We start from the raw sequence: 26,632 nt of genomic DNA, 5'->3' as shown, positions 1-26,632 counted from the left end.
CATGTCTCAGATGAGGTCATTTTGTTTGACTCCTCTGGTTTACTGAAAGAGGGATACAAATCATTATGACAAAGCAAGTCACTGTTTGTGATCAGCTGCCTCCAATGTGATAATCAACATAAATATTTGTGGTTTATGGAGAATTCTTCACCAGAGCCCATCTTTCCATCCGTCTTGAACCAATGAAGAACAGTGCTGAATTTGTGTGTTATATTGGTTTCTCTAGCAACAAGGGATCCCAAAAACAAGCTCATAATTTTTCTTAAGGTAAAAATACTTTAATTTAGCAATAGCCAAAAATAGTCGCAAGGAGGGACTGTAAGGAAGATAATGGCATCGAGGTATTGGTTGAGGCTGGGGCTGGACTACAGGAAGGGACCTGAGTCAGCATGGCTCATTATTTTGGGACACTTCCGATTATTCACCTCCAGAAATAGTTTCCCTTCCATTTCAGCCAAATTGCTCTACAGCGTGCTAAGTGGCCATGTGTGTCCTGAGGCGCATGTGTACTCCAAGAGAAGACACGCCCTATCACAGACAAATCACCTCTCTCCACACCTACATCCTTGTGCCTGATGTCCCATCCCTTCTGCCCTTTTAAAGGGCTTCTCTCCTTCAATGAATCCTTCCTCCTCTGGATTAAATTTCTTTTTCTCCATCGCTCAGCCACAAAAGCACACAAACAAGGTTCTATCTCCTCTCCATATTGAAAAATAAATGCTTGTAACTCGTATCTCCTTGTAATTACACTCACGTCCCAGCAACCTTTCAAAGTAAAACTTATTTTTAAAAAAATGAGCAGTACACATTGATTTCTACTTTTCCTCCTGGATTCACTCTGCAGCCCACTTCAATCTGGCTTCCATCTCCACTTCTCCAAAGAAAAGGATCTTGACAGTTGCTAAGACCTCATCAAAGCCAGTGGACATGTATCTGTTCTCATGTTACTCAGCTCCATGTTTGGATTTCCACACAGTTGACCACTCCTTTCTTAAATCACTGTCCCCTCTTGGTTTTCACAATACCACCTTCCCCTGGTTCTTCTCCTACCTTTGGACTGCCTCTTCTCAGCTTTTTTGTTGGTTCTCTGTCCTCTATCTCTATCTGAACGTGGACGTGCCCTAGGTCTGTCTTTGGCTTTCTTTCCTTCTTTCCACACTCTGGATGATTTCATCCAGCTCATGGTTTTAAATAATCTGTAAAGGCTGAGGAATCCCAATTTTATGACTCTAGCCCTGACAATGCCTATGGCTTCCACATTCATATATGCAATGACTTGCTTGGCATTTCCACATACATATTTATTCAACATCTCAAACTTACACTCCCAAACATGTTTCTCTTTCCATTCTCAGTAAATGACACCATCACTGACCCATGTGCCCAAATAAAAACCTGAGAGTCATCCTTAATTTCTCTCTACCTTTAACTCTATCGCATCGCCTCCCCGCGATCAATCTCTCTGCAAATCACCACAGTTCGGTCTTCGAGTTTTATCTTTAGTCAACTTAATCTCTAGGTCCACTTCCAGCACCAAGTTGTCATAATCACTCATCCAGACGATTCCAGCCGTCTCCCCGCTCCCACTCCTGCCTGCTTACGATGCATTCCACACACAGCAGTAGTTTAAAAAAAAAAAAAAAAGTAAAAACAAAACGCAGATCATGTCATTGTCCTGTTTAAAAGTCTATTCATATTTCTTACTGCACTTGGGATAAATTCAGACCGACTCTAGCATGGTCTACCTGGCCCCATACGGACTAGCCTCTTGTCCACTTCTCTGATAGCCCGCCTCCCTCACTTCTTTCCGCGATCTAGTCACTCGGGCCTCCTTGTTGCCCCTGTAACATGTCCTGCCCTTTTCTGACTCAGGGCCTTTGCATTTGTTCTTTTTGAAACATTTTTTCCTTGTATCTTAACATATGTGGCTCTTTTTAATCCATTAGTACTAACGTTATTTCTTCAGAGATTTGTTCCTTACCTTTACCCCTGTCACTCTTGGTTGAGACACTTTATTTGCTTAGAGGTACTTACCATCTAAAATGATTTTCTTCATTTGTAGGCATGTTCTGGGGTTTTATAGACAGAACCTAAGCTCCCTGGGGGCAGAAGCTTTGTCTGCCTCTTTTAGTCCTGATGGCTGATCTGTTAAAGTGCCTACCACCCAGTAAGTATTTGTTGGATGAATTAATTCATTCAAAAGCTATTTTTAGAAGCCCTACTATGTGCCACATACTGTTCTACGTTCTTGACATACATCTGTGAACAAAACAGAACACAGATCCCTGCCCTCAGAAACCTAATACTTTAGTAGGAGAGATAGGCAATAATCAAGTAAATCAAGTAAAAACACAGTATATTTAAAAGTGGTAAGTGCTAGAGGAGAGTTTCTGGGTGCAAACTTAGGCCCATCTCTTTTTTCTTTTATAGTGGAAAAAAACATTTGCTTTGCAGACACTTAACATCTGGCTTCTGAGGTGAACCATGGAATTGTGAGTGGTTTACCTCATTGAGATTTAGCTCCCTTACCTGTAAAACAGACTAATACCCACCTCACAAGGTTAGTGTGGGGAATAAATAAGGTTATATAAAATCAAATATTATCTCATCCTTCCCAGCCACCCACCCACCTTCATCCTATCATTCCAAGGGGAGGAAGCATACAGTATTAGCATGTTCTCCCTCTCTGTATCCCTAACATACTAAAAAAAAATCAACCCAACTTTTCTACAAATACTCAACACATCCTTAGTGAATAAATATATGACCAAACAAGAGTATGAGTAATTTCAGAGCAAACAATCAAAGCTACTTTTATTCAGAAGCAAAGTTTTTTTTAAAGACAGTAGGAAACCTCACCTTTCTTTAATAATTTTCCCCTTTCTCATTCCTTAAGTTAATTCCATTTTACAGACCCCTATTGATAAAGAAGAAAGGACCTATCCATTTAGTCTTTCTTACCATATACAGGAGTAAAACTAAACAGATAATTATTTTACAGGAGGATAAAACATTTATTTAAATGGAAACACTAATCTTTATTTTCATCATGCTGAAGTGTATGGTTACAAACAATTCCCAATAAAACACTATATAATAAGCAAAAAATAAGTTAATACATTGTGAACTTACATACAGTTTCATCAATTAACAGGTTTAGGAACAAACAAGCCATTTTACGACTCTGGAGCTACATTTAGTAAAAAAACCCCAAACACTCAAACCTTATCAACCCCAAGTAAGACACTAAGGAGCTATTCAAGACTTCTTCAAACCAATTACACGAGTACAGTTTTATTTTTGGTTACAGTCCCCTGCTGTGCACAAGACCACTGGAATGCTGTAACAATTACACATTTTTTAAATGGCACAAAGCGAAGCAAGGAGCGAACATGCCGGCCTTACAGAAGCTGTCTTGAAAGTGCAAACTCTGCATTTTCTCTTCCTGAACCACTAGGAGAAGCACAGGTACCTCGGACGACACGGCAGGGTCAGGAGCATGCTTTCTCTACCCCTGGTGGGACATTGAACTTGAACCACGTCTCCATGCCTTTGAAGATACCTCTCGTTTTAGACAGCGAACAGGTGTCAACTAAATATAGTGCAAATCAAATACCGAGGAGCAAAACGACAGAGCACAGACCGCCACAGGTTGACCCGCTGTCTCCCCCCATCCTCCCCTCCCCCCCCACCCCAGGGCAGCACGGGACACGGGACAGACTGGGACACGGTGACAACTTCTCTTCAGGTTTTGATGTGAAAGGCGGTGCGGCGGAGCGAATGCAGGGCGACCACGCAGCAGCCCCGTAGCAGCGCCCCGATGTTGTAGACGGGATCTGTCCCCCCTCTCTGAGTACTGAATGCCCACAGAACCGTGGGGACCACGGGGGCGGCCACGGCCAGGAGATCCACCAGGAAGCTGCTGCTCCAGTACTGCCTCCCGGCGGCCCCCCGCGGCAGTGGGACGACGACGTCCAGTCTCTCCTCCACGGAGCCTGCAAAATCCAGCTCTCTCATGAGGCGGTTTGCAGGGGCCGCCGGACCCCCCGCGGCGGATGGGGTCTCCACGGGAGACAAAAGGATGGCGGAGTTGGGATTTCTTGGCGTCAGATCAACCAGGCATGCCAAGAAGGACTCCGGGAAGCTCTCGGTCGAGTCAGCCCCGGACTCATCGGGAGACGCCGGGCTGGAGGGGCAGGGGTCCTGGAGCTTGAGCACATGCTGAATGAGCTCGGAGACCGCGGGGCTGTAGGGCACCACGTCAGTCTGCACGGCCTGCTCCACCAGCACGCCGCCCTCCTCCTGACCCCCCGCCAGGGGGAGCAGCTCCAGGGCCTCGGCACCACGCGGGGAGCGAAGAAGCTCCAGGTCGGGGGCCTCGCCGGTGGCGGCTGTCACCATCCCATCAAACAGATCTGTGCCATCGGCCCTGCCACCTCCCACCAGCAGCTCGCGGTCAGCCCCTTCCTCCACGACCTGCTCTTCCAGAGCCAGCCCATCCGCCATCTTGCCAAAAGGGGTGCCGAGGGGCAAGCTCTTCTCCGGGGAATCGCAGGGGAAGTCCAGACACAGCTCGTCCCTCAGAGAGCCGCTGTGCGCCATCTCCATGCTCTGAAGCAGAGACTCCAACTTCTTGTTCTGGATGTTTATGTCCACGAAGTATTTCTGGATGCCTTTATCTTTATCAGCCAAGCTGCTCCGCATCGTTTCGATGACCTGCCTGAGCTGTTTGATCTCTTTCCTGGCTTCCTTCAGGGCCAGCTGGGCCTCCACGCGGTGGCACTCTTCCTCGATCCAGTCTTCCCTCATGCGGGCCAGCTGCGACTTGAGCTCCACGATCTCGCTTTCCCTGCGGGGAGAAGACAAGCGGGGCTAAGGGAAGTGTCGGCTTTCAGCCGGGCAGACAGACGGCCATGCCCACACTCAGCCAAGAGCCCATGCTCTTCCCCTTGAAACGCAGAGGTTAAATCAGTTTTGAGGGTTTTTTTCCTCACAGGTATTAGCCAGGAACTGTCCCCCCTTATTTGTAAAATAGCCAAAATGAGAATAACTAGAATCAGAATAAAAAATGGTTTTTCTTTCTGAGGGCTTACTACCTGTCAGGCAGTGTGGCAAGTATAAGCACCATCCTCTGTTCAGTACTTAATATTTGAAATTTTGTTATAGGAATGCATTAGAGCTTCTTTGCCTGCTTGTACATCCATCGCCTACCCTTTCCTACGTCTACACCGTGTGGAAGGAAAGTTCGTTTCACTTTTAATCATCCACCACAGACACAAGGCAGACTGGTTAAGTCTTAGCCCTGCAGCGTTGTTCTGATCATAGAATAATCTGAAAATTTTTTAAATTAAAAAATGCTGCATGTCGCAAAGACTTTGTGAAAAGCTGATTATTCTGACTCTTCTCAAGGGAAGAGGATATGGGAGCCATCCGACACTGAAGAAGATCCATCTCACTGTTTCAGATCCTTCACAGGACCCTATCTCAAGATCTTTGTCGAAAAATTCTTCCTGACCTCTCATTTCTTCACAGTCAGTGTAAATACAAGTCCTCACAGTCTCCGTGGATATGAAGACCAGGCAGTCAGGATCGTGATCTGTATGAAGGGATGGTCAGTTTTGCTTCTCTTAGTTCAGATCGGACTATTCTCCAGTTCCATTGCCTTCCCATGCTTCCCTGCCATGACTGCTCAACCTCTCCAGTAGATTCCCCAAATCGTAAACAAAGATTTCCAGAAAGTGAGGTCTGACTCATGCTACCCTCACCCTGAGTTCACACTACCCTGGTCAGAGCTTGGTGTGGCTATGCCAGAATGTTCCAGGGGAAAATCATTAAGCAGAAAATCTGGCCTGCCCAAGATGTCAAAGGTCTTTTCTGAGATAAGATCTCTTAAGCACCAGCTGTTTTTTGGGTTTTTTGTTTTTTACCTTAACACTTAGCCAAGAATAACGAACCTCTTCCTTCAGCTCAGAAATAGCCTGCAGGAATCACAATACACAGGCCATCCACACTCTCAGAGAGAGAAACAGGGCTTGAGAGGGGCCCCTCTGTGTGACCCGTTCTGCTGGAAGTAGGGGACTGTTCCTGCCAGTGTTCCTGCCATGTAAAAATAGCCACGCTCACGCCCAACACTTCACGTCAAAGCCGTACACACCTAGAGAAAGCAGGGGATCCCCTCTAACCTGAAAGGGTCCCTCAACCTCCTGAAGGAGCAAATCAGGCAGGAACATGGAATGGCTCTTTTGAAAGACCAATTTAAGGAATTTGGCAAAAATTCAGTGAAATCATTTTTCTTCTTGTCTATTTCTCTAGAGCGTGGGCTTGGATTTTACTTGATGGGAAAAGAAAATGTCCTGCATCGGGGTGAAAGACACACAGATTCACCTTTCATGAAGCCGCCGCTCTGATTCCTTCAGCTTGGTCTTCAGGTGCCTCACGGTGACCTCTTTCTGCTGCAGAGGTGTCAAATACTGCTCTGGGTTTGGGGGCTTGACACCGTGATTTTCACCACAGGACATGTACCTTCCAGAGCGCCTGAAACAATCCAAGCAATGAAATGTTCCTTCTTCTGTGAGAACAGTTAGGGCACAGCTAACAGCCTGAGAAGGAATGGCAGCGGTGTCCGGGGGTCTTCAACCTCAGTAAAGGTGCTTCACTTGGGAAGGGGGACTGGAACCTACCTGCCAACTTAGGACCTCACGTTACTTGGGAGACTGTGGGGAGGGTGTTTGTGGAGAAGGTGGGGACAGTGGAGAGGGAGGATTCTCTATGGCTTAGGGATGAGCTCATACAAAATAATGCACAATTGTGCACGGGCCTGCCTGTGGGTTCAGAGTAACCCACTGTTAGATCGGAGGACAATGAGTGGGGCGGGTGGGGGGGCGAGAGTGAGATGTCCTGACTTTCCACACAGTGTGCCACTGCCTAAACATTCTGATTGTTAGGAGCTGGATTCAAATTGTTTCTTGATCAATCCCTGGGTGAGGGTGCCGATCTGGTGGAAGTTTCCTTCTTCCAATGGGTAAAGGCTACTGCACCGTCACCAGAGTGTGGTTTGTAAGAGAGGTGCCCAGGGTTCGAAAAAACTTCCTGAGCTGGAATGTCAGCCTCTCTCAGGCCTGGCCAAGCTCGGGGCATCCCTGCTTGACCAGAGCGATGAGCGAGAATGACCACCCAGAAGGAAGAAGACGAGGGAGGAAAGTTGGCAGCATCTGCCCCGACTCTGGAGCCCATCCAGGCCGCTACACTGGCTCTGCTCCCCCTGAGCATGCGCTCCGTCCAAGATGACCCGTGTCCAGCTTCCAACCTTCTAGCGCTTCTGTTGTGGCCCGTTAGCTTGCATAGGTCCTTTTCTCCAGAACCTCCTGCCCCCCAGCCCCCACCCCCAGACTAATTAATTCCTTGCTTGACCTTCAGATTTCATTTCAATATCATTTCCTCAGGGAGGCTTCCTCTGATCCCTCCAGACTGAGCTGGATCCCCTCCTGACCTCTTAAAAACACATACAGCAACCGGTACTCACAGGATAACCTTAAATGTGTTTATCATTAGATGAGCAATGTCTTTAGTGTCCTCCGGGCAGTAAGCCCAGGGTCCCTCTCTGCCATTCACTGTCCCGTTCCCAGTGTTCTACACAGTGCCTGGCACAATGTGGTACTCAACCCCTATCTGATGTTTGAATGAATGAACCAACCCCTGAATGACTCTTTCCTGTTCTGAGGGAAAGACGTTGGTCCCCCCCTACGGCCCCTGTGCCATTTTCCTCCCTGGCCTGTCACTCCTCGGACTGTTAAGCCGAACTGTTAAGCTATGCTTTGTGTTCTTTCTGCAGCTGCCCTGAGGGATTAGCTGAGTTGGGGAAAGGAAAGAGAAGTGACTTTACCACAGAATAAGGCTCAAGAGTTATATACCTTTTTTTTTTTTTTAAGTTTCTAAGTTTTTGCAAGAAAACTTACCGAGGAGAGCAAAATCAGACCCTGGAGCCCACTCACCTCATGACTGGGCTGCCGTCGCTTCCTTTGTAGGAGCCCGAGTTGCTACTACTTGGGGAGGAAGGCGCGTAACTGGGATGGATGTTAACGGGACTCAGCTGATTCCTGCACAGCATGGACAGAAAGTCCTTCTCCCGTGGGGAGGGCGGGCTGTTGCCAGACTTGTATGATGAAGCTCCATTACTCCGCCCATGGGGCCCTCGGCTGGGAGAAAGCATGTAAAATGTTCACATGCCTGGGGCGACCAGGGTTCCAATGCTAGTTACTACTAAGGAAATCCAATGCATAGAGTTGAAAGGGCAACATAATTATTGGCAAACTGTCCTTCTGAGCAGCCCTCTTCCCACCTGCCCGAGATTTCTTTCCATCTGCCGTTAGCATGGACAACCTCATCGCCTGCCATTCGTGCAAATAGTTTCTGACCATAAAGCTTGCTTTGGATTAATCCCAAATGGCTGTTAAGAGCACACCCCATGTCAAATATTGATTTGGTTGAGATCCCCTCTGGAGGCTGTGCCAGGACACCTGTTTCAGCTTCAACATGTTTGGGTTTGGCTCATGCTGGGGTAAGAAAACCAGGGTGGTTCATTTGGAGGATAAAGAGAAAGGGGATTGCCCACAGAGGAGGAAGAGAAAAGAGGAGAGATGAACATAGCCCACACAAATGTCTCAAGTCTATAGTTAAACCACCTATTTTCTTTCCTTTTCTTTCCACCCCCAATGACTTAACACAGCCTTTATCATTTAGCTGCTGAAGTGGAACAGCCCTCTTCTGGCTTCCTGGCCTGTCGTCTTGGCCCCTCAGCAACTGGAGTGGCCTTTCCAAAATGGAACTGGATGTCACTGTCCTCAATGGCTGTCATGGCTGCCCCCATGCCTCATGAGGTCCAATCCCACCTCCCCATCCAACCCATCCTCTGCCACTCCTCCCTCCTCCCTCTGTATTCCAGAAGTCCAAACAACTTACAGTTTCCTGATGATCCAAGCTCTCCATCACCTTTATGTGTTTGAACTTACAGTTTTCTCTGCCTAGAATGTCCTCCTGCTCCCTATGCTAAGCCTTGGGATATCTCCAACTTCGAGACCAATGGGAACCTACTCCAGGCAGCCTTCCTGGATTCTTCCTTCTCTAGACTTATGTACATGGGGCTCCTTAGTGGTCCCTAGTACTCTGAAATTTATCTCATGGCATCACAAACACACACTGTGTGTCCTTCCTGCTAGATGAGGGCGTTCTGAGGGCCGGAGCATAGTCTGTTCTGTCCCCACTACTTGCTGGCACATGGTGGGAGCTCCTGAAATAATGACTATTAAATGAATAAACTGGGTTGGAGCCTTGGCACTGCCACTTACTAGGAACTTAGGCAAGTAAGCTACTTAATACAAGGGGATCTGTAATAACCTTTCTTGCCTCCCTCGCAGAGTTGATGTGAATCAAAGAATGCATGCGAGTGCGTTTGATAAGATGTGAAGGGCGATTCAGCTGCAGGATAGTATGACAGGATCAACTTGTTTGGACTTCCCTATTCATTTACTTCCAGAGATTTGACACCCACTATGTAAGGAAGCAACTTGAGAATGATGAAATTACTTAAATAGGATAACAGTTCGGTGTCAGGAATATTTCTTGATGACATTACAAGGAAACAGAAGAGAACAAGATACTTTCATACAGAAGTACTGCTTTTTGACCAACCCCCTGCCCTTGCAGTTTCAAGTACAGCTGCACCCAACGGACGCATGTCAATGAGAAACGTGTGTAAATGTGCGTGTGCGTGTGGGTAAACTTGGCTCCAAAACTGTACTTATTTAAAATCAAATGTAATTTCAACTAGCTGTCAACCCAGTAAATCACATATAAATGAAACATCACCAAATTCTAAAGTTAAAAAGTTCTTTCCTTTTGAAATCATCCAGATAGTCTCTGCCTCCTTTTCGTGAGAAGGGGACACTTTATATGGAACAGATGGACTGATGGCTTTGTGACAAATCAACTTCAGCAGCCCAGGGGTGCTGGGCTGAGCAGCAGAAAAGAACACGGGCTCTGGCTTGGATCCGCTTCTCCACACTTCACTTCTGAGCCTAGTCAGCTGGCCTGACTATTTCTGAATGTGACAGTGAGAAATAGGCAGGATTAACCACTACAAGCCAGGGCTGAAAGTAGAGAGCTAGCCCTGAGTTTGACCTGGGCAATCCCCTTCTGAGTCAACCTTCACTAACGACCTTCTGAGACCCTAGCCCTGTTCCAGATGCTTTGAGAGCACAGTTTTACTTAATTTCAACCACCATGCTATAAAGCTGGTACAATTATTACCTCTCATTTACATTACATTAAGTATTCAGTTATGTGAAATAACTGTGGTTCAGGGGAAAATCTGGTCCAAAAATGCACAGCCGAACTAAGATTTAAATACAGATTTTTTTTTTTTTTAACTCTGAAGAAATGTCTCCTCACTTTACACAAAGAGAATATATTGTCTGGGGTTTGTAAACGGTATGTAGGTACTGGCTATGGATGTGGTTATTACCTGAAGAATTCACCACTGACTTTTACTGCAGAGCAGTCATTAAGATACAAATGAAATTAGATGGGGATTTTGAAGAACTCATCTGGTATACTGAATGAAGCAAAATCCCTTCAAGTACTAAACACTACTAAAGTACAATTAAATCTTCAATTATATTTCAGGAAATGAGTGGTTAGAATATAATAGCTAACTTATAAAAAAGAAACTACATGCTTAAAAGTATCAGTCTTATTCCTGACATTTAGTTCAGTTCAAAGGCTAACACATGGAAGTACAAAGTCATGGCAAAACATTTTCAAGGAGAGGCCAGGGGTCCATGTTCGCCATGGCCATGGCCGGGCAAACGCGATGCTACTTTCCTCAGCCCACACTAAACCCCTCGGTGTGGTGGACAAGAAGAATGCAGTCCACAAGGAGGAGACAGAATTCTGCTGCCCCTGCCCCCTCCTGCACACCTGAATACAGTGAATGGAAATGAAGAGAAAGAGAAGAAGGGAACCTCACAAGGGGCCAAGGAGAATGTCTATTCGCCTGATGCTGTCCTTTACTCCACGGCAACATTACCATTATCATTGTCATCACCACGGTCACTGTTATGGGCTGAACCGTGCCCCGCTCCAAATTCATAATATAGAAGTCCCACCCCCAGTCCCTAAGAATGTGACTGTATTTGGAAACATCGCTTTTAAGAAAGGTAATGAAATCCAATTAAATCCTATCCAATTCGCCTAGTGTCCTTTTAAGAAGAGGAAACGTGGACACAGGCACAGAGAAGGTTCCGCTGATGAAGCAGAGGCAAGATGGCCATCTCTAAGCCAAGGAGCGAGGCTTCCAAAGAAGCCAATCCTGCGGACACCTGGCTCTTGGACTTCCAGCCTCCAGAATTATGAGAGGGTGACTTCCTGCTGTGTGAGCCCCCAAGTCTGTGCTCTTTTGTGACAGTAGCCCGAGCAAAATAAAACGATCATCACCACCACCGTCATCATTTCATCCTCATGGCCATCAATATTATTCTTACCATTACTGATGAAAATATCCACTTATGACCCTTTTACAAAATTCTGGGCATCATGTTAAGCACCCATACGTTAGCTCATTTAACTCAGTGAGGAAGATGCCACTATTACCCCATTTTCCAGAGCAGTAAGGCTCGGAGCTCTGGCGTATGTGCCAATAAATACTGGTGGCTAAACTCAAGCCATGTCTCTCTGACTCCAAATTCCAAACCTTTTTTTTTTTTTTCTTTCTCACTTCTATCTGCGCTCGGTCAGATTAGGATTTTAGTTTAAGAAAGAGAATTCCTCAGGGGCACCTGGATGATGCACTCAGTTAAATGTCCAACTCTTGATTCGGGCTCAGGTGATGATCTCAGGGTCATGGGACTGAGCCCTGAGCTCAGCCTGGAGTCCGCTTAAGACTCCTTCTTCCTCTCTCCTTCCTCTCCCTCACTCTCTCGTTCTCTCTAAAATAAATAAATAAATCCTCAAAAAAAAAAAAAGAGAGAGAAAGAATTTCTCAGAAATGTCAGCAGAGTTGGCCTTCTGTAAGAAGAGATCATTTGTAAATCCTTAAGTCTTGTTTTTAAAATCCCACCAAAAATATTCTCACCAGCTCCACCTGTCACTTACTTTTCCCACCCCTTCATCCAATGCTTCTGCTCACCTTCCTCCCAGAAACTGATTCTCCACAGAGAAAATTCATTTATTATAGGAGGAACAAGCCATTTAAAAGGATCATAAGCTATTACAAGGTTGACAAGGATACCCAACCCATCTAGGGGAGTCGTCCTCGATACACAGCCCTGTAGAACACAAAAATTACGTGAAATGCCCAAGATACCACCTCACATAAATCTACTGACTATGCTCTGTGCCTGGGCCTGATTAAAAAAAAAAAGTTAATATAATAGATAGAACACTGCCAATTCCAATTTTCCATCTATTAAGCATGTATCTGATTTGCACATAATTCTACTTAGCTATTTTAGGTTTCACATATCAGTTTTTAGTCACTTGGAGAAACCATAGATTCCAGACTAGACAATTTTCTCTAAGTCACTCAGTATTGTGGACATTACCTTGGAACTTAACCACAAACACAAATTCTTTTGAAATGTTTAATAAAATTGGCTTCTTTGACAGGCCATTTCTTTTTTCCTCTTGTTCTCTGCTCTTTGAGACTTGTACTATATGTATGTGCTAATTTTCTTGAATGGGTTAGATAAATGGTTTATTCTCAGAGGAAGCCACAACTGATTTAAACAGAAAATGTTTATATTCATATTCTGTGGTCCTAGAGGTACTTTATTTCCAAAATAGATTATGTTTGGGGCTAGAACTACTGTGCTTTTTCATTGTGGACTTCACTCTTTTGTCACAGTTTTGTCTGGCTTCAGTTTTGTTTTTAACAGTAAAACTCTGCACTATGGTGTCTCAGAGGTCCCTTTATAAACATTGGCTAAATGTTCTGCTCACTGAAGAGAAATAGGAAATATTTGCTTGCTGAATCCCAAGAATGCAACTTTTTAGTAACTAATCAGTTTTTCTCCATGAAGGAAGGGACCTTAAAAATTATGTGGTCCAACCCTCTTTTTACAAACTTGGACACTGTGGCCCACGGAAGTGAAGGGATTTGCCTAAAATCTAAAGACAAATCATCCTCAGAGGTCTTGCTGCTCACTCCATTGAACTGTTTGGGTCCCTGGCTCAGAGTTCACTGTATCACAGAGGTCTCTTGGAAACAGCCTATCTTAAACATGCCATATATCCTATTAGTCTCAGTGGCCTTTCTCTGTGTGTTTTTTAAAAAATAATTTTATTATTTATGTATTTATTGTCTTTCTTTTCCTACTAGTGAATATAATTTCCATGAAGCTTTGTTTATTGCCCTATCTCTAGACCCTCATAGTAGATGCTCAGTAAATACCTATTGAATGAATAAGGTCACTGATAGTAGAAGAGAATCCTAGGCTTACCACTTTTCCCACCAAATGTGAACGGTAGCTCATGACTTCCCACAGCCCCTCTCTTCCCGCAACCCAAATAGCATCCATGGCGAACATCTATTGATGCTTGCTACGCTCTAAGCCGGACCCACACTCTACATGTATGAACTAATAAACCCTACGAAGTGGGTATGACTGTAGCCCTATTTTATATGAGGAAACTGAGGCAAAGAGAAGTTAAGCAACTTGCTCAGGGCCACACAGACTGTAGGGGGTGGAGCGGGCCCTCACACCCAGGCAGCTCGGGCTCCAGAGCCCACATCTGTAGCACTTCTGCTCTCACACCTCTTGTGGTGATGGCCACCACGTCTATGAACTTTATTCTCTTTTCACCCCTTCCCCAAGTGAACACTGGGAGTAATCAGGGCTCACTATGTCTTTTTCACGAGGATAAAATGCAAACTCAGCTAGTGGAAAGAAATGGTGAAGTCAGAGGCTTCACAGCTGAGATGAAAGATTCATGAAGGAGAGGCAGGTAGGAAGTGGAAACTGGTAGCTGGATACCAGGTAAGTACACAGATGAGTGAGGGAAGGGGATGGGAGAGAAGGGTGAGTGGCCACACAGCCAAGGCCTGGATGAGAGACGGCCACGGGCAGACATACCCTGGCCAAGCCCTGTGACCGCAGCTGGGAAGATAGTGAAAAGTGCCAATTTCAAATCATTATAGAAAACAAAAACTGCTCACTGAGTAATAACAAAATATGAACTGACAGTTCATCCAGGTGGTTCCACAGGAACGTAAAGGACAGGTAAAGTCACCTGTGTAAAGCGTCTTAATAATTACAGAGCAGGAAACCGTGCCTACTTGCGTGAAAAAGAGGACCGCTTGCTTCCCGGGGCAGACATATGGACCTCAGGAGCGGAAATGCTGCCCGTGCTGCTGGAGGAGCTAAAATCCGCTTCACTACCTGAAAAACAACAAGGGGGAGAGAGAGAGGCGTGAAGGAAAGAAACCTGAGAACAGGCTGGCCACTTCCCTGCCTGGCCAGGCCCCCAGGTCCCCGCAGGGGCACACTCCAGCTCAGCAACTGGCAGGATTCCAGAGCTTCCCGGCTCTCAGCCCCTTTCCTCAAAGCAAACAAGAGAAGGTGCGAGAACGAGGACAATATTTCATAAACACAGCTTAGAAGCCCACCGGGGCTGGTTTCATAAGGACCGATCTTCCTGTGGACACTCCCTGGTGGCCGAGGTGGGGACAGACACGCAGGGCTCTTCCTGTGCGTCCTCAGCCCTCCCTCGGCCACAGGAACGTTCTGGCCCAAACTTAAGGCAGAAGGAAGAGCATGCCTGTCAGTCCCAGAGTCGTTTTTCCAGAAGAGTGTATCTTTGGGCTTTTGCAGTCAGCTAGCCATTCCTGAATCTGGCCCTTTTAGGTCTGGAGAGAATCAGCCAGGGAGAAGCAGCGGGGAGGACAGTGAGGAGGGTTCCAGACATGTCCTTGAACCTGCTTTCTGATGAGTGACTCTGACTGCTCTGATGCTTTGCTTTTCTTCTTAAAGATTTTATTTATTTATTTGATGGATGGAGATCACAAGTAGGCAGAGAAGTAGGCAGAGATAGAGGAGGAAGCAGGCTCCCTGCTGAGCAGAGAGCCCGACCCGGGGCTCGAACCCAGGTCCCTGGGATCATGACTTGAGCTGAAGGCAGAGGCTTTAAATCACTGAGCCACCCAGGCGCCCCTGCTGCTTTTCTACTAAGAACACAACCTTCACGGGGGACCTGGGTGGCTCAGTCATTAAACGTCTGCCTTGAGCTCAGGTCGTGATCCCAGGGTCCTGGGATCAAGCCCTGCATTGGGCTCCCTGCTCACTGGAGAGCCTACTTCTCCCTCTTCTCCCTCTCCCACTCCCCCCTGCTTGTGTTCCCTCTCCCTGTGTCTCTCTCTGTCAAATAAATAAATAAAATCTTAAAAAAACAAAAAACAAAAAAAAAACAAAAAAAAACACATCCTTCACAAAAAGCCAGAACTGAACATTTCCAAGCAGAATGAAGAAAGTTCACAGTGACAGTGATGGAAACTGGGGTTAGAGGGATGTGTGACATTGTAGTTGGGGGAGGAGGAGGGAGATTGTTCATTAGTTTACAAAATCATGTTACATTTTGAGTACAGACTACAGATTGTTATGTAATTAGAAACATGTTGCGTGGCAGAATAATTAATATAAATTCATTTCTAACAAAAACATACAGAGTTCTGAAATGGTAATAATAGAACTATTCCATGGATTGCCTTGGAGAGTGAAGGAGAGTGGAAGAGGCAAAAAAAGAACAAATGGGAAGAAGGAAGAGACGATTTTTAAAAAAGGTAAAATTCTATAAGCTTTTGGAAAATAAATCTAGGTGTACAGTTTTATTTGACCTTATCTCTCAACTCCTACAACAGTTCGTGACTCTTCTGGTCTAGAACCCAGAGCCAGCTCACATTTCTGGGTTGAGAAAAATAGGAATGACCTAAAACCTTTGAGTTTCTTTTTTTATTTTTTATTTTTTACTTTTCAGTGTACTAGAATTCATTGTTTATGCACCACACCCAGTGCTCCATACCATACGTGCCCTCCACAATACCCACCACCAGGCTGACACAACTTCCCACCCCCCGCCCCTTCAAAACCCTCAGATTGTTTTTCAGAGTCCATAGTCTCTCATGGTTCATCTCCCCCTCCAATTTCCCTCAACTCCCCTCTCTTCTCCATCTCCCCATGTCCTCCGTGTTAAAAAACCTTTGAGTTTCTAACAAGCAGTAAGCTATAATTATCATCAAAATAATAACTATTTATTGAGTGCCTACTAGGCACCAGACCCTCTAGGACAAGTTTTCTATTCTTTGTATCTGTTAATCTTGACAGCTCTGTAAAGCAGACGTCAATCTCGCTTTCTACTACTGAAGAAATCAAAACTGATTTGCCCAAGGCTTGTGGGGGACAAATCCTGGTCAGGAGCAAGTCTCCATGCCACTTCTCCACACCATGCTGCATCTTCAAGAAGGCAGTGGGAAGGGCGCCTGGGTGGGAAGAGCCTCTGCCTTCTGCTCAGGTCATGATCCCAGGGTCCTGGGATCGAGCCCTGCATCGGGCTCTCTGCGCGGCGGGGAGGCTGCTTCCTCCTCACTCTCTCTCTGCCTGCTTCTCTGCCTACTTGTGATCTCCGTCTGTCAAATAAATAAAATCTTAAAAAAAAAAAAAAAAGGGCAGTGGGAAGAAGGAGGGCACTGGGGAGCTTCCTGGATACACTATATACTCCTGTTTCCCTAATGCCCAAGAGGACCCACTGGTACAAGATGCGGCCAGACTGGCCCACTGGTGAACAGATCCTCTCGCTGACAAGTTGTATTAATTTTGCTAGAAGGAAAGGCAATGGCAGGGCAGAGACAGAAGTCCCTTCCTGGACTCCCAGCACCTCTCTGGAAGTTCATCCTCTTCTGGAAAAGACACCAAAAATGGCCGCTTAGCACAGATGATGGCAGTGAATCCTAATTCCCAACAGAAGTCCAGGAGAATTAGGCAGTTTATCAGGACTGAGAGTGGCTATTCCTTCCGGATTTCAGAGACTCTGTCTAATGTTGTAACGGGCTCCCCAAATGTAATTAGTTCCCTCTGAGTAACGCACTAGCTAAACCCCAGTTTTTTACAGTCTCAAGGATTCATGATTGATAGTGCTATCCGGCAATATGCTAGTCCTGACCTCCTAATTCCACCGGCCCTGTCTGCTAGGAAATCATCAGGTTAGTGACTAAGTGATAAAGGCAGACAGTTTTCAAAAAACAGATCCTGTGGGTGCAGCCACCAGGCTCGAGAGATGATTTTCTAACGTAAGATTATGACTCCGAAACACCCAATTTTCATCCCTTAAAAGAAACGCAAAATCCCACCAGTTATAACTTAACTACCTGAATAAAAACAGAAATTCTACAACAGAAACAGACCAGACAACCGCTGAAAATCCATTGTTTCCTCAAGATGCCTTTGATCTGTGGTAATTATGTACTCTGAACTGAAGGGTCGAGTTCCCTCTCCACCTCACTGCTATTGGAACTTGACATATTGACTCCTAGGTATGGGCGGGGCCAACGTTTGTTTCTATACTTCTCTATCTTACCTTCTGGAAGAGGTTAGAAGATTCATGAAGGGTACCCAGCGGCTGCATGCAGGACTGAGTAAGAGGATAGAGAAAAACATCGACGCTACTTAACACCATTTCACTTTGCAATGTTTTAAAATGTATTTTCAGTTTGGTTAATGCAAGGTAAAGTCAATACACTCTTCTTAAGGGATACGCAGAAAGGTCAATTGTACTACATTATCTGATACGCAAACTCTTTCCATTTACTAAGCAAGATAACTAAGAGGAAGACTGGAGATCTGAAAGTCCCCTACCAGTTTACCTTCCAGCTGGCAACAAAGACTCCAGGAAGGAGAGGCTCTCTGTACTCGTTTCCTTTAATCAGCGTGTGCAACTAGGTTAGTGCTGTGGGGATTGTAGCTCAAGTATCATCGATATTATTCAAACCATACACAAACAGCACCTAACCTAAAAACACAGGCCCTGCGTCAGACAGCCCGGGTTCAAATCCCACCACTACTCCTCACTAGATGGGGCCCTTCCGGCAAGTTACTTCACCTTTCTGCGCTTCAGTTTCTCCATCTGTTACACGGAGATGATAATCATGGATTCTGCCTCTTAACGTTATTGTAAGCAAGGAATGTGTGTGTGTGTGTGTGTGTGTGTGTGTGTGTGTGTATTTACAAACACATGCATATACACACACACACATATAAACTACCTGATCCCTTGTAAGGTCTCAATAAATGTTAGCCATTCTTCTCCTACAGGGGTTAAAAAGACAACTTTTATTACACATTTCCTTTGTAGGAAATTTAGAAAACAGCAATGATCCGCAAAACAAAATGCGGTCTATTATTCCATCACCAAAAAATAACTAAAGTTAACCTTTTGGTGTATAATTACTCAGCATTCCTAGTTAATACGTTACTATGTAGCCTAATTGCTTTTCTTTTAATATGTGAATATCTTGAAAATATACTACATTTTAGGTTTATATATATACACACACACACACACACACACACACATATATATAATATATATTTAAGATATATTTATATATATATTTAAGATTTATTTGAGAGATTGAGAGAGCAGGGGGAGGGACAGAGGGAGAAGGAGAGGGAGAGAGAAACTCAAGCAGACTCGGTGCTGAGTGTAGAGTATGAAGTGGGGCTCGATCTCACAACCTTGAGATCACGACCTGAGAGGAAAACAAGAGTCAGATGCTTAACTGAGCCACCCAGGTGCCCCTGTGTTGTGTTCTATTAAATCAGTGAGTATATAGGCTATGTTCAATTTTTCTATTATGAGTAACAAACACTATGTGCCAGAAACCATTCTAAGCATATTTACTTATCAACTCATTTACTTCCCATGATAGTACAGACCTTATGAGGTAGGGACAATTATCAGTCCCTGTTGCAGATGAGGCAGAAAAGTTGAGTGACATGCACAAGGGGAGACAACTATCAAGAGGTGGAGGCAAGACTTGTACTTAGGCCAAGAAGGCCAAGGAGACTCCTCGCTGAGCTGGGAGCCCAAGGCAGGGCTCAATGCAGGACCCTGAGATCATGACCCGAGCTGAAGGCAGACGCTTAACCAACTGAGCCACCCAGGTGCCCCCTTGTCTGCTATTCTTTAGAATCAATGCCTGAAAGAATTTTTAAGCCAAAGGATATGCTCAATTTCAAGAAATTTCATATTGCATCGCATATATTTTTGGATGGCATTAGCCTAAAGCAGTTTTTGTGGTCAAGAGCGTGTTTGTCTCCACGTGCCTGTGTGTAGATAACTAACCTCGAATCTGATGTCACAGAGAATACTCGGAAAGAGCGCAGGACACAGTATTTGCTGTCGCAGACTTGTGTTTGAACAGCTAAAGGGAGTTTTAAATGCATGCCTAAGTTATCCTCATCAGTATTGTCTCTGATCAGCTGCTGGCGTTGGTGGAGCAGGATTCCAGGACTGAAAGCAGTGGATTAACCTGATGACCTCTACTTCCTGATGCCAATGTCTTGGTGACTGCACATCCCGCGGCAGAAGGCATTCTCCAACTAGTGAGCTCTGCTCCCTGGCCTCCAGAAACTCTGGTGGCCTTTGCTTGTAGTACCGCTGGTTCTCTTGAGAGACATGACTCTTTTTCATGTTAGGGCAATAAGCATTCTGTGCATGTGATGGTGAGGCCAGGAATGAGAGAAGGAAGGAAAAATGGAAACAAAAAGAGTATGTGCAAAAACTGATAACTAGATTTCTTTTTTTGAAACACTGCCTGCCAACTGGTCTCTTAGGACATTATTATTTTTGCTTTCAGGAGACTATGGAGTCCTCAGACATCAGAACATCACAAGCCTCTGAAAACAGAGTCTACTAAGCTGTGTTAAGCCATTCTAAACCACTGATTGAAGCAACCCCAAACCTTTCTTTATCCTTTGTCACCACAAAGCTATCAAATTAATTCAGGTTGGCCACCTACATCCCTACCTCAAACAGAGCAACAAATTAAAAAGGGAAAAAACAAAAACAAAAAAATAGTTCCCCATCCCTTCTCCCCCACCCCCAACACACACACAGATACACGGATCTTTTATTTAAAGGTCTCTAGGGAGGAGAGGAGCCATTTCCACTGAAGCCAAGCAGAGCTATTAAAGAGCAGCTGGAGAAGTGGACACATGTAATTAAAGAAGACACTATTTACAAAAAAAAAAAAAAAAAAAAAAGCTTCTTTAAAGTAGATTCTGTAGAACGGACTCTTAGCTGCGAAGCTCTGGGGCTCCCAGCAAGTGAATCCAAGAAATGCTTCACAAAGTAAACAGGATTTTTGTTTTAGTTTCTGCAAACTATTCTCTAGAACCCCTATAGGCATTTATCTTAGAAAAGGGATATTTGATCAAAAGATCAATAAACCGATTGGATATATATACGCAAGTTTTCTTGCATTTCAGAACAGAAGACTTTCTGAAAAAGTATAAATGCATTTTCATTTGTATCATAATTTAGAAAGGATTTACCTTCATTATGATTGAGGTTTAATGGATGGAGCCACCATAAACTTAAAAGCATAAATATATACACAATTAGGGGCGCCTGGGTGGCTCAGTGGGTTAAAGCCTCTGCTTTAGGCTCAGGTCATGATCCCAGGGTCCTGGGATCAAGCCCCGCATCGGGCTTTCTGCTCGGTGGGGAGCCTGCTTCCCTGTCTCTCTGCCTGCTTGTGATCTCTGTCTGTCAAATAAATAAATAAAATCTTAATACACACACACACACACACACACACACACACACAATTAAAAACAAAAGGAAGTTCAAATTTAAAGTATTTGGAAGATAGTTTTGTATTTAAAAAATCTGACTACATAACAGCAAAATTCCTTATAGGAAAATAGCAGTTAAAGACAAATAATAAACCAAAGGAAAATATTTACAACAGAAGATAGACAAATGGCAATCTCCTTAATTTACCAAAAACTCATACAAATTGGAAAAAAAAGAAAACCCTAACAGAAAAATGGGCAAAGGACATGAACAAGCAGATGGTAGATATAGAGAAAAATAAATGACCAATACACACGGACAGACATTCAATCTCATATGTAACATAAAAAATGTAAATGTAAACAAGGAGATTTTTTTCAGTTATCAGATTGGCAAAAAATTTAAAAATCTAAGTTTGAGAATACTAGCTCTGTTGAAGGTTTGAGAAAAACACTCTGATAAGAGTCAAGAAGAGTGTGAGGAGAAATTTCTCCCGCACATGAGCATTGAACAAACAACCTAAATGCCCATCAGTGATGACTGGTGAAGTCAGGTGGTACAGCCACCTAGGAGAATACCTATCAAGAAGTGACATGAACCTGTCCGTGATGAATGAAAACATCTCAAAGCCATGTGGCTAGATAAGAAAAACAAGATGCAGAATAGTGGGTGCGGCATGTCTGCTGCTTCATAAATAAATCTTTAAATAATATATAACTGGCTACATCCACAGAACAGTTTCACTGAGGGATTAAAAAAAAGATCTGTTAATAGTGGTTTCCCTTTGGAATGGGACGGTAGGGATCTAAAGAGACCCTTATCTTCACTTTATATCTTTCTGAGCCATTTCGCTCCTCTAACCATGTGCTTATTACTCTTCTTATAAAAAAATGATAGGATACACTAAAATAATGGGCAATTAATTTTTCCTTTGAAAAAGATCTAAAATTTTTAAAGAAAAAGCATTTTATAGTAAAAAGCAATCACACCATTTAAAGTAGTGTTAAAAGGGCTTTGGAGTCAAGTCACTTGGGTTTGAGGAATCATGCCTCTTCTACTAACTCTGTAAAGGCTTAGGCAAATTATTTACCTTCTCTCTGCCTTAGTTTCCTTATCTGTGAAATGGAGATAAAGATATTAATAATAAGCATCGTTAAGGGATTTCAGGAATTAGGCGATGCATACAAGAAAGTTAGAACAGTGCTTGTCATGTAGCAAGCACTCAATCTATGTTAGTTGTTATAATTTCTAGTTAGAACTACTGGTACAGTGGCTTGAAGGCCAGAAAAAGCTTTTAAACATCTTTCCCTTAAAAAGACCCACAATACAACATGCCTTATCCTACTTAAGTCAAACGTTCTTACAAACGCTCTTTACAAAAGGTGGTTTTCCGGGCACCTGGGTGGCTCAGTGGGTTAAGCCGCTGCCTTCGGCTCAGGTCATGATCCCAGGGTCCTGGGATCGAGTCCCACATCGGGCTCCTTGCTCAGCGGGGAGCCTGCTTCTCTCTCTGCCTCTGCCTGCCACTTCGCCTACTTGTGCACTCTCTGTCTCTGACAAATAAATAAAATTAAAAAAAAAAAAAAAGGTTTTTCCTCAGCCATTTATCAGTGGAGACTATGTTTCTATTTTTTACTGTGTGTGTGTGTGTGTGTGCACAACAGAGTATGTCTCAAAAATCTGTGGTCCTAAAACAAACTCTCCATGGCCTCCTCCAAATGTCTTTATAGAGTTGCTCCTGGGTTACAACCCACTTTAAGTAAGTCCCAGGGAAAATGCACGTAGGTTGCTTGACCTATTCTTACCAAAGGCCAGTATCCTGAGCCAGGAAGCTTTGAAGGTCTGAGAAAGAAGGGAAGGAGCATGGGAGACGAGGCCCAAGAGGACAGAGAGGGTCAAAGACATCTCTATCTGTTCACTCCTTCATCTTGGGCTGGTTCAACTACCTGTCTTGATGATAGAAACACAGGGAATACACCTGCTGACCAAGAAAGCAGATGAAAGAAAGAATAAAGCGATCTAAAGAAACTTCCAAAAAGCAGGGGGAGTGAACATTTCTGACAGAAACCCCAGATACATCTAGTCTCCCTTTGCATCACCATCAGCGAAAATTAACACTATGCATTGGCCAACCTAAGTAGAGTACAGGAAAGACAAAGGGTGCTGTTTGGTTTTGTGAATGACCACCCAACTTCCCTGGGCCTGTTCTCGTGATCAGTAATAAATAAATATGTGTCCCTGTTATCTTACCACAGATGGCCAAAAAGAGAAAGCTAGGCAAGAGATCCGTCAGTTCAACCCAAGGCCAATCAGGTGCCTCTGGAATCTTCTATAACCACTGCCCCCACACTACCCAGCATCACCAGAAGGAGGCGCCAGCCTTCAAAGTCACACACCAACAAGCTCTACCCAAAGAAGGCACTATAAACTCTGGCTCCATCTCTCAGCAGCTGTGTGTTCTTGTCCAGGCGATTTTAACCTCACCAAGCCTTAGTTTTCCTATTTATGTATATATGTATGTATTTTTTAAATGATTAACTTGTTTAACAAAAATTTATTGAGCATCTGCTATGTTGTTATGCGTCAGGCCCCACTCTAGGTGGAGAGCAGTTCCTATCTTGGAGAGTTGCTGTGAAATTGAAATAAATGAAAAGTGAAATGTGTGGGAAGTGCTTGACAGGCTCATAAATACTCACTTTATAATTATTATTAATAATGCAATGATTCCTAAATCTTACTACCTAAAGATCATCAGGAAAGTTAAGTAATAGTGTGTATGTCTGGTTAATACTCACAAAAATTCCAGTTCAGAAGGTTTGGGGGGAATCCAGGAATGTGCATTTTCAGTCATTACCACAGATGACTATGGAACCAGTGGTCACAGACCACACTGAAGAGGAATCCAAAAATAAAGAATACATGGAATCTTTCTCCAGGTCTAGTCAGATTGCAAGGACTCTCTTCAACGGAAAGCTGAAGGTGAGTGAGCAGAAGTTGAGGTGGACCAGACATCACCTTTGTCAAGGACCAAGCACCTAGAAAAGAGTCTACCTTCCAGAGTGACTTGCCCCCTCACAGATCTCCAGAAGCCCCTTTCTGGGCTAAATCCATCTTCAAAGAGTTGTAAGGGATGACAGGGACATAGAAAAAACGTGGCTTGTTTGAAAACTGGCCCAGATCCAGCCAAACTCGTGTACACATGATGGTTTGTAAAGCTAGGGAGATACTTAGCAGTTGGCCCATGGTTTGAAGTCCTCATAATCCCGTTTTAAAGAGGAAGGACTGGGGCTTCAGGGTGGCTCAGTTGGTTAAGCATCTGTGTTCGGCTCAGATCATGATCCTGAGGTCCTGGGATGGAGTCCCACGTCAGGCTCTCTGCTCAGTGGGGAGTCTGCTTCTCCCTCTCCCTCCGCTCCTCTCCCTGGCTTGTATTCTTTCTCTCAAATAAATAAATTAAATCTTAAAAAAATATTTAAAAAAAATAAAGAGGATGGGTGACCAGTTTGGAGCTGGGGGTGTCAAATACCATTCAGCAGAGAGAATCAGCTCACAATCTAGCACACTCCCTGTCTGGGTTAGCCCATCAGCCCTGACTTGCTGCCTTCAGTGTGGTCGATGTGTACATGGCTGACATGCTGAATGGCGCCAAACCCACCACACAACCATCCACCATTGCCCCATGCTAAATCAGCACTGGGCACCAACCTTTCAGCAGATGGGCACAGAGGCAACTGTCTCCCATTGTCTTCCACTGAACAGGTCTGGGGAGGGTTACATCTATTGTGGCCATGAACTTCATCTTAATTGATTATTCTGGGAACCTGGTAATAACAGAAGTAAATCTGCCCTGAAGAATTTTCCAGACTCTTACAAGTTCCTTATCTTTAAGTTCTTGGCAAGTTCACTGAACTGAACTGACTTTCTGCCCCTTTAAAAAAGCTAGCTGGTTCTATTTAAGGAGAAGTGTTTATCCAGTGATTATCAAAATGAAGTGCCTGCCTCCGTGTCTGGCAGGAAGACCTAAATCAGGGAAAAGCCATCCTTGAGGTGGCGGGGTGGGATCAGAGCAGGGGTGACATTGTGGGGGGAGTTAACAGGGGAGGAAGGAGGGGATGCAGGGGTGGCAGAGAGAAATGGGGACTGACAAGTCATCAACACTGAAAAGTCAGAGCAGGGCTAGGAATGAGGTCTGTGACTTCAAGTCCAGAGCGTAAAAGGAAAGGATGAGTCTTTTTTGAAGTCATCTCACCTTCCACTCCCAGTAAAGTGGTGTTGTCTGCAGGCAGTTCCAGACCATGAATGCAACAAAAACACCCACTCACTAGGAAGACATGACATAATCTACCACTTGCTACAGAGAATGGCAACAGCACTAAAACAGCATGGTTTTTCATTTTGTTTTATTTTATTTTTCTTAAGATTTTATTTATTTATTTATTTATTTAAGACAGGCAGAGAGAGAAAGCCAGTGCTCCAACAGTGGGAAGGGCCGAGGGAGAGAATCTGAGACAGACTCTGAGCTTAATCCCTGGACCCTGAGATCCTGACCTGAAATGAAATCAAGAGTCGGATGCTTACCCAGCTGAGCCACCCAGATGCCCCTCTTTTATGTATTTATTTATTTATTTAACCTCACTTCTGTCAGAAGAGCCATTTTCTTAGTTGACTTCAAGACCTAACAGCCTTGGCAGCCTCCTCTCATCTTCCCCATCCTGTGCAGCAGCCTCGAGGGTGCACCACATGGTGTGTGTTCTCCACTCACAGGCCACCCCCGCAAGGCTGTGGCCCTGACAGGGAGGGGTGCAGGAAGGGGTGCCACAGTCCACACCTTCGCTGAAGCAGCCTCTTGCACTGGACCCTCTCCCTTGACTTTCTCAGCAGCATTGACCTTCCCCTTTTTCTATACTGGAACAGTCTGCCAGGTAATTACATCACTGGACCTTGGCAACACTCAGCCATGCTCCACTTCTAATATCTCGATTTCCTTTCCCCTTGGTTCATGCAAGATATATCACCTCTCAGTTTTACCCTTGCATTTTCAATCTCTGTGAAGTTGTTTCTATTTGTTTTTTATGAGGTGACAGTTTAGTAGCCTCAGTTACCAGCTGTGTGACCTTAGCAAGACACATAACCTCTCTGTGCCTTGCTTTCTTTTCTAAAAGGGAAAAGAGAATAGTATTTATCTCATAGAGTGTTGAAAAGATTATATAAGCTAATATATGAAAAAGTAGTGCCTGGCACCCAGTTAACACTTTAGAGAATTTTTTTTTTAAGATTTTATTTATTTATTTGAGAGAGAGCATGAGAGGGAGAAGGTCAGAGGGCACAACACCCTGCTGAGCACAGAGACCAATGTGGGACTGGATTCCCGGATTCCAGGATCATGACCTGAGCTGAAGGCAGTCACTTAACCAACTGAGCCACCCAGGAACCCTCAGTTAACACTTTAAAATACTGCCTTTATTTTTATTTTTCTTCTTATGATCACCCTTGCTGAATCACATCTGGGTCCCAACATGTATAACCAAACCAGGGAAAAGGACTTGGAGAAGGAACGAGGAGTGAGGGGAGGCTATCATCTGGGATGTGAGTAACAAAACTAGCATGAAAACAGACGGAAGATGGTTCTGACAGAGAGTGGTAAGGATTCTGCCCCCTTCCTTGAGATTATAAATCAGTGAGTAAATCCTCAGCTCTGGGCTATGTTGACCGAACTCTCCAATTTCACATGAAAGCCTGAAGCACATCATAGAGAGCTAACTACCGAACCTTCTCGTAGAGGCTGTGGGTC

At 44.5% G+C, this 26,632-nt stretch overlaps 1 protein-coding gene across 4 annotated transcripts in view; it reads right to left on the bottom strand.

Annotated features, from left to right (window-relative positions):
- Positions 1-3,268: 3,268 nt before the first annotated feature.
- LOC111146611 (syntabulin) overlaps positions 3,269-26,632 on the bottom strand; it is a 72,929-nt gene continuing 49,565 nt past the window's right edge. For all 4 annotated transcript variants that reach the window (XM_022502243.1, XM_022502241.1, XM_022502240.1 and 1 more), the window contains 4 exons: positions 14,330-14,432; positions 7,992-8,195; positions 6,385-6,534; positions 3,269-4,849 (listed from right to left, as the gene is read on the bottom strand). In XM_022502243.1, the coding sequence (XP_022357951.1) occupies positions 3,745-4,849; positions 6,385-6,534; positions 7,992-8,195; positions 14,330-14,432 (1,562 nt within the window). In that variant the 3' untranslated portion in view covers positions 3,269-3,744. The remainder of the gene's footprint in view (positions 4,850-6,384; positions 6,535-7,991; positions 8,196-14,329; positions 14,433-26,632) is intronic.

This window comes from Enhydra lutris, unplaced genomic scaffold (genome assembly GCF_002288905.1).
Source record: "Enhydra lutris kenyoni isolate GAN:26980312 unplaced genomic scaffold, ASM228890v2 scaffoldscaffold14, whole genome shotgun sequence".
Classification (NCBI taxonomy): Eukaryota; Metazoa; Chordata; class Mammalia; order Carnivora; family Mustelidae; genus Enhydra; species Enhydra lutris.
Note: the sequence above shows the minus strand (reverse complement) of the source record. Positions and strands in the feature narration are given on the sequence as shown.